We start from the raw sequence: 15,254 nt of genomic DNA on the forward strand, positions 1-15,254 counted from the left end.
ACTCCATGGAAACCCTTCCCAATCTACTCATGTGACACTTTAAAAAAAAAATTACAAACTTAATCACCATCAGTAGAAAAATTGTTTTTTAAACAATGGCACATCCATAATGGAATTTATCCAACTATTAAAAGTTACAATGTAATCTACATTTATGAATGAACAAAAATGTCTATGATCCAAAGTAAAGTAGAAAAAGAACACTATAAAGCAGTATGTACATTAGGAATACATTTTTATGTTTTTAAAGACTGTGTTATTAGGCACATAAAAATGCCTAGATGGATACACAATAATAAAAGCAACTATTTCTGGGTAGTAGGGTTATAGAGAGAATTTTTTTCATGTTTATAGTCTTCCGAATTTTCTAACTTTTTTTTAACCTGTATATAGACTACTTATAAAATAAGAAAAAAATATATAACCATTTCCATTTAAAATATATCATTTTGAAGAATTGGTTAAATTACACAAACAATAAATAATGGAAAAAAAGAGAGAGATTTCCATTATGAAAAAGTCAAAGGCAAGGGGAGGTGCTTATACATGAGCACAGCATGTAAAGCTTAACTCAAAGAAAAATGCATTTCAAGCCAATTAGAAAGAAGTGTCTATTTGGCATTTCGACCTGTGATGGAACAGTACTTTAAATTGTTTTTAATGCTGAATTCTAACAGGCATTGAAATCATTTTTCAGCAGTTGCTATTAATTTCTAACACATGTAGACAATATAAGTACGTACATATGGTTTCTTAAGTTTTCAGCAGAAAGTATGCTACTATAAAAATTCTACTTGAGGAAATAACTTCAAATTAGCTTTATCATCACAGATCATGTGAATATTATAACACCGTAAGCTTGAATCAAGAGAATAAATTATTGTTTTCTAAATTAAATAATTTCACATTTGACCCATCTGATCAAATGTTCTAGGATTATGGTAAAGCCTGAGGAATCCCCCTGATTAAGCTTTCTGCTGACTTGGGACCCTTCTAGGTGGGTCTGAGGATAGGATGCAAAGGAGGAATGCTACTTTGACAAAAGTCCTATGCAACTTAATAGTACAACCAACTTGTTGGTTATTTTTCCCAACCAACTTGTTATTTTTCTCCAACCTATTCTTTTTCTCTCCATTTCAGTTGGTTTTAGAGGAGAGCAAAATGTGAATAAGAAAGAGTAAAAATCTCTTTCCCACCTCTGCCCAACCTCGATCGGGACCCAATGCCAGAAAGACTCCATATCTGCTTCCTACTTGGCTTGAGCCCTGCCTTGTCCTGGATCCCATCCTCAGCCTTACTTAGTCTGGCTTTGGTATCTTTACAGCAGCCACTGCTGCTCTATTCCCTCCATCCAGGCCCCTCCTCCTCTACTACGGGCCACTACCAGGAACATGTACTGTCTGCCAAACCTACAGTCTTCTAGATTTTCCCTTCCAGCCCCAACTGAACTGCACACAAAGAGGAGCTTCATAAAGCTAGCAAATCTTGTTTTGTTATTATGAACTCTATTGAATGTCTGCATTTTTTAAAGGCAATATTTTAGAGCAATCTTAGGTTCATAGCAAAATTGAGAAGGAGGTACAGAAACTTCCCATATACCCCCTGCCCCACACATGCATAGCCCAACACATTATCAACATGACTCACCAGAGTGGTAGCTTTGTTACAATTGATGAACCTCCATTGACAATTCACAGTCTCCCAAAGTCCACAGTTTACATTAAGGTTCACTCTTGGTGTTGTACATTATATGGGTATGGACAAATCCTTATATGTCTATGTATACATGTATAATAACGTGTATCCATCATTATAGTAACATACAGAGTATTTCCCCTACCCTTAAAATCCTCTGTGCTCCTATTCATCCTTTCCCCATTCCCCCCAACCCCCTGGCAACCAATGATCTTCTTATAACCTCCATAGTTTTGCCTTTTCCAGAATGTCATATAGCTGGAATCATACAGTATGTAACCTTTTCAGATTGGCTTCCTTCTCTTAACTATATGCATTTAAGATTCTTCCATGTCTTTTCATGACTTGATAAGCTCATTTCTTTTTAGTGCTGAATAATATTATATTGTCTCAATGTACCATAGTTTATTTATCCATTCACCTACTGAAGGACATCTTGGTTACTTCCAAGTTTTGGCAATTATGAATAAAACTGCTATAAACATCTGTGAGCAGGTTCTTCTGTAGAGATAAGTTTTCAACCTCTTTGGGTAAATACCAAGGAGCAGGATTGCCAAATCATATGGTAAGAGTATGTTTAGTCTTGTAAGAAACTGCCAGACTGTCTTCTGAAGTGGCTATAGCATTCTGAATTCCCACCAAAAATGCAAGGTCCTGCTGCTCCACACTTGGTGGTGTTAGTGTTCCAGATTTTGTCCATTCTAACAGGTGTATAGCGGAATTTCATTTTAATTTGCATTTCCCTGATGACATCATGTGGAGCATCTTTTCATATCCTTATTTGCCATCTGTATATCTTCTTTGGTGAGGTATCTGTTAAGGTCTTTGACCTTTTTTAAAATCAGGTTTTTTGTTTTCTTACTGTTGAGTTTCAGACTTCTTTGATTATTTTGGATAACAGTCCTTTATCAGATATGTCTTTTGCAAATATTTTCTCCTAGTCTGTGACTTGTCTTCTCATTCTACTGACATTGTCTTCTGTAGAGCAGAAGTTTTAAATTTCAATGAAGTCCAGATTTTCCATTATTTCTTTAATGGATCATGACTTTGGTGTTGTATCTAAAAAGTCATCACCATACCCAAGGTCATCTAGGTTTTTTTCCTATGTAATCTTTTAAGAGTTTTATGTTTTTGTATTCTACATTTAAGTCTGTGATCATTTTGAGTTAATTTTGTGAAGGGTGTAAGGCTTATGCCTAAATTCATTTTTTTGCATGTAGATGTTCAGTTGTTCCAGCATCATTTGTTTAAAAAGACTCCACTGTATTATCTGTTCTTTTTGTCAAAGATTAGTTGATTATATTTATGTGGGTCTATTTCTGGGCTCTCTATTCTATTTCATTCATCTATTTGTTTATTCTTTCCATAATACCACACTTTCATGATTATAAAAGTTTTACAGTAGGTCTTGAAGTCAGGCCGTGTCAGTCCTCCAACTTTGTTCTTCTCCTTCAATATTGTGCTGCTTATTCTGAGTTTTTTGCCTCTTCATATAAGCTTTAGAATTACTTTGTCAATATCCACAAAATAACTTGCAGGGATTTTGATTGAGATTACATGGACTCTGTAAATCAAATTGGGAAGAACTGACATATTGACACTATTGAGTCTTCCTATCCATGAACATGGAATATTTCTTCATTTATTTAGTTGTTCTTTGATTTCTTTCATCAAAGTTTTGCAGTTTTCCTCAAATAGATCTTGTGCATATTTTATTAAATTTATATTTAAGTATTTCATTTGTTGATGCTAATGTAAATGGCACTGTGTTTTATATTTCAAATTCCCCTTGTTCTATATACGTATATAGGAAAGCAGCTGACTTTTGTATACTAACCTTATATCCTACAACCTTGCTATAATCACTTATTAGTTCCAGGAGAGGTTTTCTTTTTTTTTCAGTAATTTCTTTTAGATTTTCTACATAGATGAATATGTCTCCTGCTAAAAGACAGTTTTATTTCTTCCTTTCCAAATTGTATACCTTTTTTTTTTTTTTTTTTTTTGCGGTATGCAGGCCTCTCACTGTTGTGGCCACTCCCGTTGCGGAGCACAGGCTCCAGACGCGCAGGCTCAGCAGCCATGGCTCATGGGCCCAGCCGCTCCGCGGCATGTGGGATCTTCCCAGACCAGGGCACGAACCTGCGTCCCCTGCAACTGCAGGCGGACTCTCAACCACGGCGCCACCAGGGAAGCCAAACACAAGCCACCAGGGAAGCCTTTTATTTCTTCTTCTTGTCTTATTGAATTAGCTAGGACTTCCAGTATGATATTGAAAGGGAGTGATGAGAGGCGACATCCTTGCCTTTTTCCTGATCTTAGTGGAAAAGCTTTGAGTTTCTCACCATTAAGTGTGATGTAAGTTTTTGGTACACATTCTTTATAAAGTTGAGGACATTCCTTTCTAATCCAAGTTAACTGAGAGTTTTAATCATGAATGAGTATTGGATATTGTCAAATACTTTTTCTGGCCTCTAGTAATATGATCATGTGATTTTTCTTTTTCAGCCTGTTGATGTGATGCATATTAACTGATTTTCAAATGCAGAATCAGCCTTGCATACCTGGGATAAATTCCACTTCGTTGCGGTGTATAACTCTTTTCATACATTGTTGGATTTGATTTGCTAATATTTTGTTGAGGATTTTCATGCCTACATTCATGAGAGATGTTGGTTTGTAGCTTCCTTTTAATGTCTTTGCCTGGTTTTGGTATTAGAGTAATGCTGGCCTCAAAGAATGAGTTAGCTTCTATTATCTGAAAGAGACTGCAGAGAATGGTATAACTTCTTCCTTAAATATTTGGTAGAATTCACCAGCAGACCCATCTGGGCCTGGTGCTTTATGTTTTAGAAAGTTATTAATTACTGATTCAAAAATTTGTTAATAATAATATAGGCCTTTTCAGATTTTGTTTCTTCTTGTGTGAGTTCTGGCAAATTGCCTTTCAAGTAACTAGTCCTTTTCATCTAGAATATCCAATTTGTAGGCATAGAGTTATTCACAATATTCCTTAATTATCTTTTTAATGCCATGGGATCTGCAGTGATCCTTTTTCATTTCTGAAAAGGGGATTCTTTTTCATATCTGATATTAATAATTTGTGTCCTCTCTTTTTTCTTAGTTAGCCTCACTTGAGGCTTATCAGTTTTAGTGATCTTTTCAAGGAACTTTGTGGTTTCACTTATTTTCTCTATCAATTTCCTTGATCAATTCTGTTGATTTATGGGACTTCCCTGGTGGCACAGTGGTTGAGAATCCACCTCCCAATGCAGGGGATGTAGGTCCGATCCCTGGTCAGGGAACTAGATCCCACATGCATGCCGCAACTAAGAGTTCGCATGCCATAACTAAGGATCCTGCAAGAAGCAACTAAGGAGCACACATGCCGCAACTAAAGGAGCCCATGAGCCGCAACTAAGGAGCCCACAAGCTGCAACTAAGACCCGGCACAACCAAAATAAATAAATAAAAATTTTTAAGAAAGTACATGGCGCACACTCCCCATACACTTGAAAAAAAAATTCCATTGATTTATGCTCTAATTCTTATTACTGCTTTTCTTCTGCTTGCTTTGGATATAATTTGCTCTTCTTTTTCTAGTTTCTCAAGGTGGAAGCTTAGATGACTGATTTAGATCTTTCTTCTTTTGTAATACATGCATTCAATGCTATAAATTTCCCACTAAGCACTGCTTCCATTGCATTGCACAAATTTTTATAATTTATATTGTCATTTTCATTTAGTTTAAAATATTTTAAAATTTCCCATATCTTTTTTTATCCATATGTTATTTAGAAATATATTGTTTAATATCCATATATTTGGGGATTTTCAGTTCTCTCTCTGTTCTTAATTTCCAGTTTAATACCACTATGGTCTGAGAGCAGACATTGTATTATTTCTATGCTTTTACATTTATTAAAGTGTGTTTTATGGCCCAGAATGTGGCTATCTTGGTGAATGTTTCATGTGAACTTGAGAAGAATGTGTATTCTGCTGTTGCTGAATAAATAGTCTATAGATACCAATTATATACAACTGATTAATGGTATTGTTAAGTTCAACTAGGGCCTTACTGATTTTCTGTCTGCTAAATGTATCCATTTCCAACAGGAGGTGATAGTGGATTCATCTACTTCTCCTTGTAATTCTACTACTTTTTGCCACATGTAGTTTCACACTGTCATCAGGCACATATACATTAAGGATTATTATGTCTTCTTGGAGAACTGACTTCTATATCATTATGTAATGCCTCTCTTTATCCCTGATAATTTTCCTTGCTTTGAAGTCTGCTCTGTCTGAAATTATTATAGCTACTGTTGCTTTCTTTCAGTGTTAGCATGCTATAGTTTTCTCTATCCATTTACTTTTGTTCTTTTTTTTTACATTTTTTAATTGAAGCGTAGTTGATGTGTAATATTATATGTTACAGGTGTACTATACAGTATTTCACAAATTTTAAAGGTTATACTCCATTTATAGTTATTATAAAATCTTGGCTATATTCCGTGTTGTACAATATATACTTGTAGCTTATTTTATACATAATGGTTTATACCTCTTAATCCCTTATTCCTATATTGCCCCTCCCCCTTTCCTTCTCCCCACTGGTAACCACTAGCTTGGTCTCTATATCTGTGAGTCTGTTTCTTTTTTCTTATATTGACTAGTTTGTTGTACTTTTTAGATTCCACACATAAGTGATATAATACAGTATTTCTCTTTCTCTGTCTGACTAACTTCACTTAGGATAATACCCTCCAAGTCCATGCATGTTGTTGCAAGTGGTAATTTTCATTCTTTTTTATGGCTGAGTAGTATTCCATTGTGTGTGTGTGTGTGTGTGTGTGTGTGTGTGTGTGTATATATATATATATATATATATACCACATTTTCTTTATCCATTCATCTGTTGATGGATGCTTGAATTGCTTCCATATTTTGGCAATTGTAAGCAATGCTGCTATGAACATTGGGGTGCATGTATCTTTTCAAAATAGTGATTTTGTTTTTTTTGGATATATATCCAGGAATGGAATTGCTGGGTCATAAGGTGGTTCTATTTTTAGTTTTCTGAGAAACCTCCCTACTGTTTTCCACAGTGGCTGCACCAATGTACATTCCCACTAACAGCGTAGGAGGGTTCCCTTTTCTCCACCTTGCTAACGTTTGTTATTTGTGTTCTTTTTGATGATAGCCATTCTGACAGGTATGAGATAATATCTCATCATGGTTTTGATGTGCATTTTCCTGATGATTAGCAATGTTGAACATCTTTTCACGTTCATGTTGACCATCTGCATGTCCTCTTTGGAGAAATAGACATTCAGGTCTTTTGCACATTTTTAATTGGGTTGCTTGGGTTTTTTTGATGTTGAGTTGTATGGGCTGTTTATATATTTTGGATATTAACCCCTTATCAGTCATATCATTTGCAAACATTTTCTCCCATTCAGTAGGCTATCTTTTCATTTTGTTGATGGTCTTCCTTGCTGTGCAAAAGCTTTTAAGTTTAATTAGGTCCCATTTGTTTATTTTTGCTTTTATTTCCTTTGCTTTAGGAGACTGCTCCAAAAAAATATTGCTACAATTTATGTCAAAGAGTGTTCTTCCTATGTTTTCTTCTAGGAGTTTTATGGCTTCAGGTCTTATATTTAGGTCTATGAGTTTATTTTCGTATATGGTGTTGGAGAATGTTCTGATTTCATTCTTTTACATGTAGCTGTCCAGTATTCCCAGCAACACTTATTGAAGAGGCTGTCTTTTCTACATTGTATATTCTTGCCTCCTTTGTCATAGATTAACTGACCATAAACACATGAGTTTTTTTCTGGGCTCTCTATTCTGTTCTAATCTATCCATTTACTTTTAATCTATATGTGTCTTTATACTTAAAGTAGGTTTTTTATTGACAACATATAATTGGTTCTTGTTTTTTTGATCCACTTTAACAATATCTGTCTTTTAATTGTTCATTTAGACCCCTGATGGCCAAAGTGATTATTGATAGATGGATTAATATCTACCATATCTATTTGTTGCACTTGTTCTTTGTTCCTATTTTATCTTCCACCCTTTTTCTGTCTTTTTGTAGTTTTAACCACGTTTTATATGATTCCATTTTCACTTCTTTATTAACATATCAGTTATGCTTCCCTTTATTTTTTACTTTTTTAGTGATTGTCCCAGAGTTTACAATATACATTTACAACTAATCCAAGTCCACTTTTAAATAACACTATATCACTTCTCAAGCAGTGTAAGTACCTTATAATAACAAAATAATCCTCATTCCTCCCTTTCATCTTTTATTATTGCTGTCATTCATTTCACTTATATATAAGCATACATGATATATTCATGAGCATACATAATCAAATACATTGTTGCTCTTATTATTAATTTTTTTTCCAAATAGGCTCCTTTAATAATTAGTCAAAGAGGAAAAACAAACTGCCCACCATTTGTCTTCCATTGTCTTCCTTTTTTTTTTAATTGGAGTATAATTGCTTTACAATGTTGTGTTAGTTTCTGCTGTACAACAAAGTGAATCAGCTATGTGTATACATATATCCCCTCCCTCTTGGACCTCCCTCCTGGACCTCCCTCCCACCTCCCCCCATGCCACCCATCTAGGTCATCACAGAGCACTGAGCTGAGCTCCCTGTACTTCACTGCAGGTTCCCACTAGCTATCTGTTTTACATATGGCAGTATATTTATGTCAAACCTAATCTCCCAATTCATCCTACCCTCCCCTTCCCCCCTGTGTCCACACATCCATTTTCTACATCTGTGTCTCTATTTCTGCCCTGGTGGTCTTATTATTTTGAATAAACTTAAAAAATAAAAGTTTTTATTTCACCTTCATTTATTCTGTCTTTGATGCCCTTGTTTTCTTTATGTAGATCCAAGTTTCTGACCTATATTATTTCCCTTCTCTCTAAAGAACTTCTAACATTTCTTGCAACAAATGGCAAGATTCCCTCAATTTTTGTTTGTCTGAGAAGGTCTTTATTTTGCTTTCATTTCTGAAGGATAATTTTGCAGGATACAGAATTCTAGGTTGATTTTTTTTCTCTCAACACTTTAAATTTTCACTTCTCTCTCTTCTTGCTTGCATGGTTTCTGAGAAGTCAGATGTAATTCTTATTTTTGCTCCTCTATAGGTGAGGTAATTTTGTACTCTGGCTTCTGTCAGAATTTATTCTTTATCTCTGATTTTCTTTAGTTTGAATATAATATGCCTTGGTGTAGCTTTTTTGACATTTATCCTGCTTGATGTTCTGAGCTTCCTGACTCTGTAGTTTGAGATCTGACATTAATTTGGAGAAATTTTCAGTCATTATTGTTTCAAATATTTCTTCTGTTTCTTTCTTCTCCTTTTGGTACTCCCATTATACGTATGCTATACCTTTGTATTTGTCCACAGGTTTTGGATATTCTGTTTTTTTCAGTCTTTGTTCTCTCTGCTTTTCAATTTTAGAAGTTTGTATGGATATCCTCTAGATCACAAATTCTTTCCTCAGCTATGTCCAGTCTATTAACAAGCCTATCAAAGGAATTCTTCATTTCTGTTTCAGTGTTTTTGATCTCTAGCATTTTATTTTTTTAGTTCTTTCTTAGAATTTCCATCTCTTTGCTTACATTGCCTATTTGATCTTGCTTGAAGTCTACTTCACTCATCAGAGCCCGTAGCATGTTCATCACAGTTGTTTTAAATTCCTTTTCTGATAATTCCAACATCCCTGTCATGTCTGGTTCTGATGCTTATGCTGTCTCTTCAAATTGTGGTTTTGCCTTTCAGTGTGCCTTGTAATTTTTTTTCTTACAGCTACACATGATGTACTGAGTAAGAAAAACTGTAAATAGGTCTTTAGTAATTTGGTGGTAAGGTGTGGGGGGAGGGGAAAGCATTCTATTTTCATATATTAGGTCTTTCTTTCAGTGAGCCTATGCATCTGGACTATGAGCTTCATAAGTGTTTTTCAGTTTTCCTTCCCCCTTAGGTGGGGCAGGATGGCAAAAGGGGACTGAAGCTGGGTATTTCCTTCCCCTCTCAGTTAGGCTCTGATAATACCCCAGCATGTTAGGCTCTGGTTCACTAGTTTCTCCTGACAGCTGGCCTTGTTAAGAACAGAGTGCTCTAGCATATTTCAAAGTGGTTCCTTTTTCCCTCCTCCTGCCAGAAGCATGGGGGGATTTTTCTCCAATATTTACTGTGAGAACCTGGTTGAGTTCCTGGAGGTAAATCACAAAATTGTGGGAGCCCCCATGACTGGGTCCTCCTGGAGTTTTTCATTCTCAGAGTTTTCCACACTGAATCTCCAGCAACTTGTCAATTATAGTTCAGGTTTTCCTACCTAGGAATGGTTCTCAGGGCACTTTCTACTCATGAATCTGTGTTCTGGGTAGCTATTACTCCCTGTATTTGCCTGTTTTTAAAATCTTCAGTTAATAGCAACTTCCAAGCACCTTATATGTGGAACTGGAGACCACTATTGAACATTTTAAAAATATTACTTTTTATCCTCTTCACCAAGATGCTTACATAGAGTCCAAAGTAAAGGCTCCAACAGCTAGCCATGGAAAGGGCGTGGCTGGAGAAGGCCAGCTGTCCCCAGACAAGTCCATACTTGCTAACATAAGTCAGAATTATCCTCACCACTCAGAAACTCAACGCTGTCAGAATTCCAGAGTTGACTTCACAGACGGTTACTGATTCATTCTTTAAAACTTCTGAGAGAGAAAGAAACTTTCTAGAATGTCAACTGTCATGCTTTAACTCTCAAAGGAAATCTTTATCCCTTACGTCACAATTAGTTAGGAAGGAGTGGAGGGGCCCAGTGTTCATCACTGTAGACCTGAGAACTCCCCACAATCAACTGAACAATTTTTAGACCTAATGTGATTATGACCTCCAGAGCAGGAGATCCAGTGAGCCTGCTTTTAAAGAATTACCAAAGGTATCTATAGGGAGATACCTGTCTTATAGCTTCTCTTTTGCTCATACAAAGCATTTCATAGAAAACAAGCCTGCAGTTGTCCCCAGGTAAAGTGACAATACACAAAGTTGCTCTGTCTAGAAGGACAGCAGAGGATCTTTCCTCCATCCATGTAAGAGCCAAAGGTATCCATATACAGTCTTAAAAAATTAGAGGGGAACTGGGATCATAATTGGCACTTATGTCATAGAGTGTTCTGCCTATGTTCTCCTCTAAGAGTTTGATAGTTTCTTAGAGGAAAACATAGGCAGAACACTCTATGACATAAATCACAGTAAGATCCTTTCTGACCCACCTCCTAGAGAAATGGAAATAAAAACAAAAATAAACAAATGGGACCTAATGAAACTTCAAAGCTTTTGCACAGCAAAGGAAACCATAAACAAGACCAAAAGACAACCCTCAGAATGGGAGGAAATATTTGCAAATGAAGCAACTGACAAAGGATTAATCTCCCAAATTTACAAGCAGCTCATGCAGCTCAATAACAAAAAAACAAACAACCCAATCCAAAAATGGGCAGAAGACCTAAATAGACATTTCTCCAAAGAAGATATACAGACTGCCAACAAACACATGAAAGAATGCTCAACATCATTAATCATTAGAGAAATGCAAATCAAAACTACAATGAGATATCATCTCACACCAGTCAGAATGGCCATCATCAAAAAATCTAGAAACAATAAATGCTGGAGAGGGTGTGGAGAAAAGGGAACACTCTTACACTGCTGGTGGGAATGTGAATTGGTTCAGCCACTATGGAGAACAGTATGGAGGTTCCTTAAAAAACTACAAATAGAACTACCATATGACCCAGCAATCCCACTACTGGGCATATACCCTGAGAAAACCAAAATTCAAAAAGAGTCATGTACCAAAATGTTCATTGCAGCTCTATTTACAATAGCCCGGAGATGGACACAACCTAAGTGCCCATCATCGGATGAATGGATAAAGAAGATGTGGCACATATATACAATGGAATATTACTCAGCCATAAAAAGAAACGAAATTGAGCTATTTGTAATGAGGTAGACAGACCTAGAGTCTGTCATACAGAGTGAAGTAAGTCAGAAAGAGAAAGACAAATACCGTATGCTAACACATATATATGGAATTTAAGAAAAAAAAATGTCATGAAGAACCTAGGGGTAAGACAGGAATAAAGACACAGACCTACTGGAGAACGGACTTGAGGATATGGGGAGGGGGAAGGGTGAGCTGTGACAAAGTGAGAGAGAGGCATGGACATATATACACTAACAAATGTAAGGTAGATAGCTAGTGGGAAGCAGCCGCATGACACAGGGAAATCGGCTCGGTGCTTTGTGACCGCCTGGAGGGGTGGGATAGGGAGGGTGGGAGGGAGGGAGACGCAAGAGGGAAGAGATATGGGAACATATGTATATGTATAACTGATTCACTTTGTTATAAAGCAGAAACTAACACACCATTGTAAAGCAATTATACCCCAATAAAGATGTTAAAAAAATAATAATTGGCACTTATATTGAGGATTACAGACCTTTGATAACATATAACCTATTCATAAGATGCTATATCATTAAGAGTAACCATATCCTTTAAATGCATGTTTGAAAGTCAAGCCCTATCTAACTTTCTATTCAGAAATCTGAGACCTTAAAAAAGGTTTCTTTTCCGTTTCATTTCAAGAATACCTTGGATTTTTTTCTCCTATAGAAATTTTAAGTTATATTGACATGGGAAAGTGTATAGCAAAAATTAGATGAGCATATGTATGTATCTATTCAAAACAAAAGTTATAAGCAGGGCTTCCCTGGTGGCGCAGTGGTTGAGAGTCCGCCTGCTGATGCAGGGGACACGGGTTCGTGCCCCGGTCCGGGAAGATCCCACATGCCGCGGAGCGGCTGGGCCCGTGAGCCATGGCCGCCGAGCCTGCGCGTCTGGAGCCTGTGCTCCACAACGGGAGAGGCCACAACAGTGAGAGGCCCGCATACCGCAAAAAAAAAAAAAAAAAAAAAAAAAAAAAAAAAAAAAAGTTATAAGCAAAAAACAACTACCCTCAGGCTTCCCTGGTGGCGCAGCGGTTGAGAGTCCGCCTGCCGATGCAGGGGACACGGGTTCGTGCCCCGGTCTGGGAAGATCCCACATGCCGCGGAGCGGCTGGGCCCGTGAGCCATGGCCACTGGGCCTGCGCGTCCGGAGCCTGTGCTCCGCAACGGGAGAGGCCACAACAGCGAGAGGCCTGCGTACCGAAAAAAAAAACAAAAAACAAAAAACCTACCCTCAATATGTCTGATGCTCTTGGTTATTTTCTCTTCTATTTTGTTTTTTAAAATGCTGCTCATGACCCACTAGAAGACCTTCTAATGGTTAGTGATCTGAAGTTTAAAAAATTGATTTAGTCAACTATCCTCTGGAAACAAATATGGAAGCAAATAATAAATAAAATAAACTGGAAAAAAAGTTTTAAAATAATGGTTACTTACCTGGTTGATGCAAAAACAACATTGAATGGCAACCGTTGATAAAATGGAAGGAAAGGCCTGGGGGAGAAAGGAAAACACAAATGTGTGGTACTTTTGCATTGTGTGCTCTCTGAGCTTTCTTCCATTGTTAATATTTGTCCCTTGAAATCAGTGAGTTTGAATACTTCATATATCAGTAATTCTCAAACTTTGGCATACACAAAAATCACTGGGGAGTGGGAAGATTCTTGTTTAAAATTCAAATTCCCAGGTCTAGCCCAGGAGATTCAGTAGATACAAGGTAGAGCCAGTGAATCTGCATTTTTAATAAACATCCCAGTGTGTTCTCTGAAGATGGGAAACAAGCCATACTCTGAGAAACTGCCCTATACTTGGGCTTCAGCTGGTCATTAGTCCCCAGCAACTTCTCAAGTTCCCTGAGATATTCTGAAATTCCCAATGATTTACTTTAAAAAGTTTCCCCCCAAAAGTCTAGGAATTGAGTATAGTATGTTAAGAATTTAACATTTCTCTGAAAAAATCAGCATAATGTGGACTGCAAGTTTACTTTTCTCAAATGAGCTTATGTAGATATAACATCACGACTATTTTGCTAACTCAGATAGGACCTATAGGGAAATCCTCATCTTATTTTAATCTGATCTGAGTGTATGATTATCACATGAGTATTACTCACAAATGAAACAAAGTCAATCTTTTGACCATGTTGGTTTTGGCAACATTCACACAAAGAGAGCAAATTTCACCTATCTGCCCTCTTTTAACACTTTCCCCTGCACTATGGCTGTCATGGTGTCTTTGCTCTATCTCACTTCATTTGATAACTTCATTTTGTTCTCAAATATACATTCTCATTTGCAATTAGGACCTCTAATGCCAGGCAGACTTAGTTGGAACCCCAACTCTACCACTTGCTAATTTATGTGACCTTGAGCAATTTACTTCTCCTCTCTTGGTCTCAGCTTCCTTACTGGTAAAATGGGGATAATATACCTTATCCTATATTTCTGTTCTGAAAATTGATATTATATGTAAAGCACTTATAAAGTGATGCCTGGCACACTGCATGCACTTAAAAATAAGAGCTGCTATCATTATTACAAAGTGGTCTCTAACAATACTAGGGCTCATATTCACAGTAACTATTTTCTACCTTTCAAAATATTTATAGCGATTCTTTCCAGTAACATCAGGATCTTCATAAACTTCTTTAGGCATCGGAAAAGAAGTGTCAGTTCTAAAACGAAGCAGGAAAACATTATTCAAGTCTAACATATAATTTCCAATTCATATTTATATGTCTATAAAGTAGAGGATACACAGGGTAGCTCAGACTGAGAGCAAAGTCTTCTATAACATGCATCTTACTGTTCTACATCTCAGACTAGAATAGTTACTTTCCCTGAGCCAGGAAACCAGGAGCCAACAAGTGGAACTGAAAGCTAATAAATGAGTAGACTTATGAAATCTCACATACGAAACTACCCACTTTTAGTTAATAGCACATGAGAATTACAAAATTTTAAAAAATGAAGTTTTATGTCTAGGCTGTAAGGGAGCATTTTAAAAGAAATTTACTAGGTATGAATTTGTAAATATTCCTTAAAAGAATAAGCAATTCAAGAGATCTGTCTCTGAAGGTGCCTTGGCTGCAAGTGTCCAAAAAGCGTATTTGGATACTAGCAGAAAAGTACACTTGCAATTTCTAAGATGAATCAAAGAAACAACAAACGCGTTCACTTCTATTTTTGGTGGTAAGTTATCACTTAATATACATATGCACTCCAACCTTTGGAGAACATCTACTAACCAATAAACCTATAACCATTGCTCCTGAATCAGGCTTGTTTTGGTCAAAGGGCTTAAGAATGTGAATTTGAGCTCAACTGGTCTAGGTATAACATCACAACTGTACATTTTTTTTTAAGATTTTTTTTTTTGATGTGGACCATTTTTAAAGTCTTTATTGAATTTGTTACAATATTGCTTCTGTTTTATGTTTTGGTTTTTTAGCCACGAAGCATGTGGGATCTTAGTTCCCTGACCAGGGATTGAACCTGCACCCCCTGCATTGG

At 36.6% G+C, this 15,254-nt stretch overlaps 1 protein-coding gene across 6 annotated transcripts in view; it reads right to left on the reverse strand.

Annotated features, from left to right (window-relative positions):
- CFAP91 (cilia and flagella associated protein 91) overlaps positions 1-15,254 on the reverse strand; it is a 150,064-nt gene that overhangs the window by 120,544 nt on the left and 14,266 nt on the right. For all 6 annotated transcript variants that reach the window (XR_013828544.1, XR_013828545.1, XR_013828546.1 and 3 more), the window contains 2 exons: positions 14,333-14,416; positions 13,180-13,236 (listed from right to left, as the gene is read on the reverse strand). Coding sequence is in view for 3 of the 6 variants with exons in the window: in XM_079922986.1 (XP_079779112.1) it covers positions 13,180-13,236; positions 14,333-14,416 (141 nt within the window). In the remaining 3 variants the exon portion in view is untranslated. The remainder of the gene's footprint in view (positions 1-13,179; positions 13,237-14,332; positions 14,417-15,254) is intronic.

The sequence above is a fragment of the Stenella coeruleoalba genome, assembly GCF_951394435.1.
Source record: "Stenella coeruleoalba genome assembly, chromosome: 5".
Lineage (NCBI taxonomy): Eukaryota > Metazoa > Chordata > Mammalia > Artiodactyla > Delphinidae > Stenella > Stenella coeruleoalba.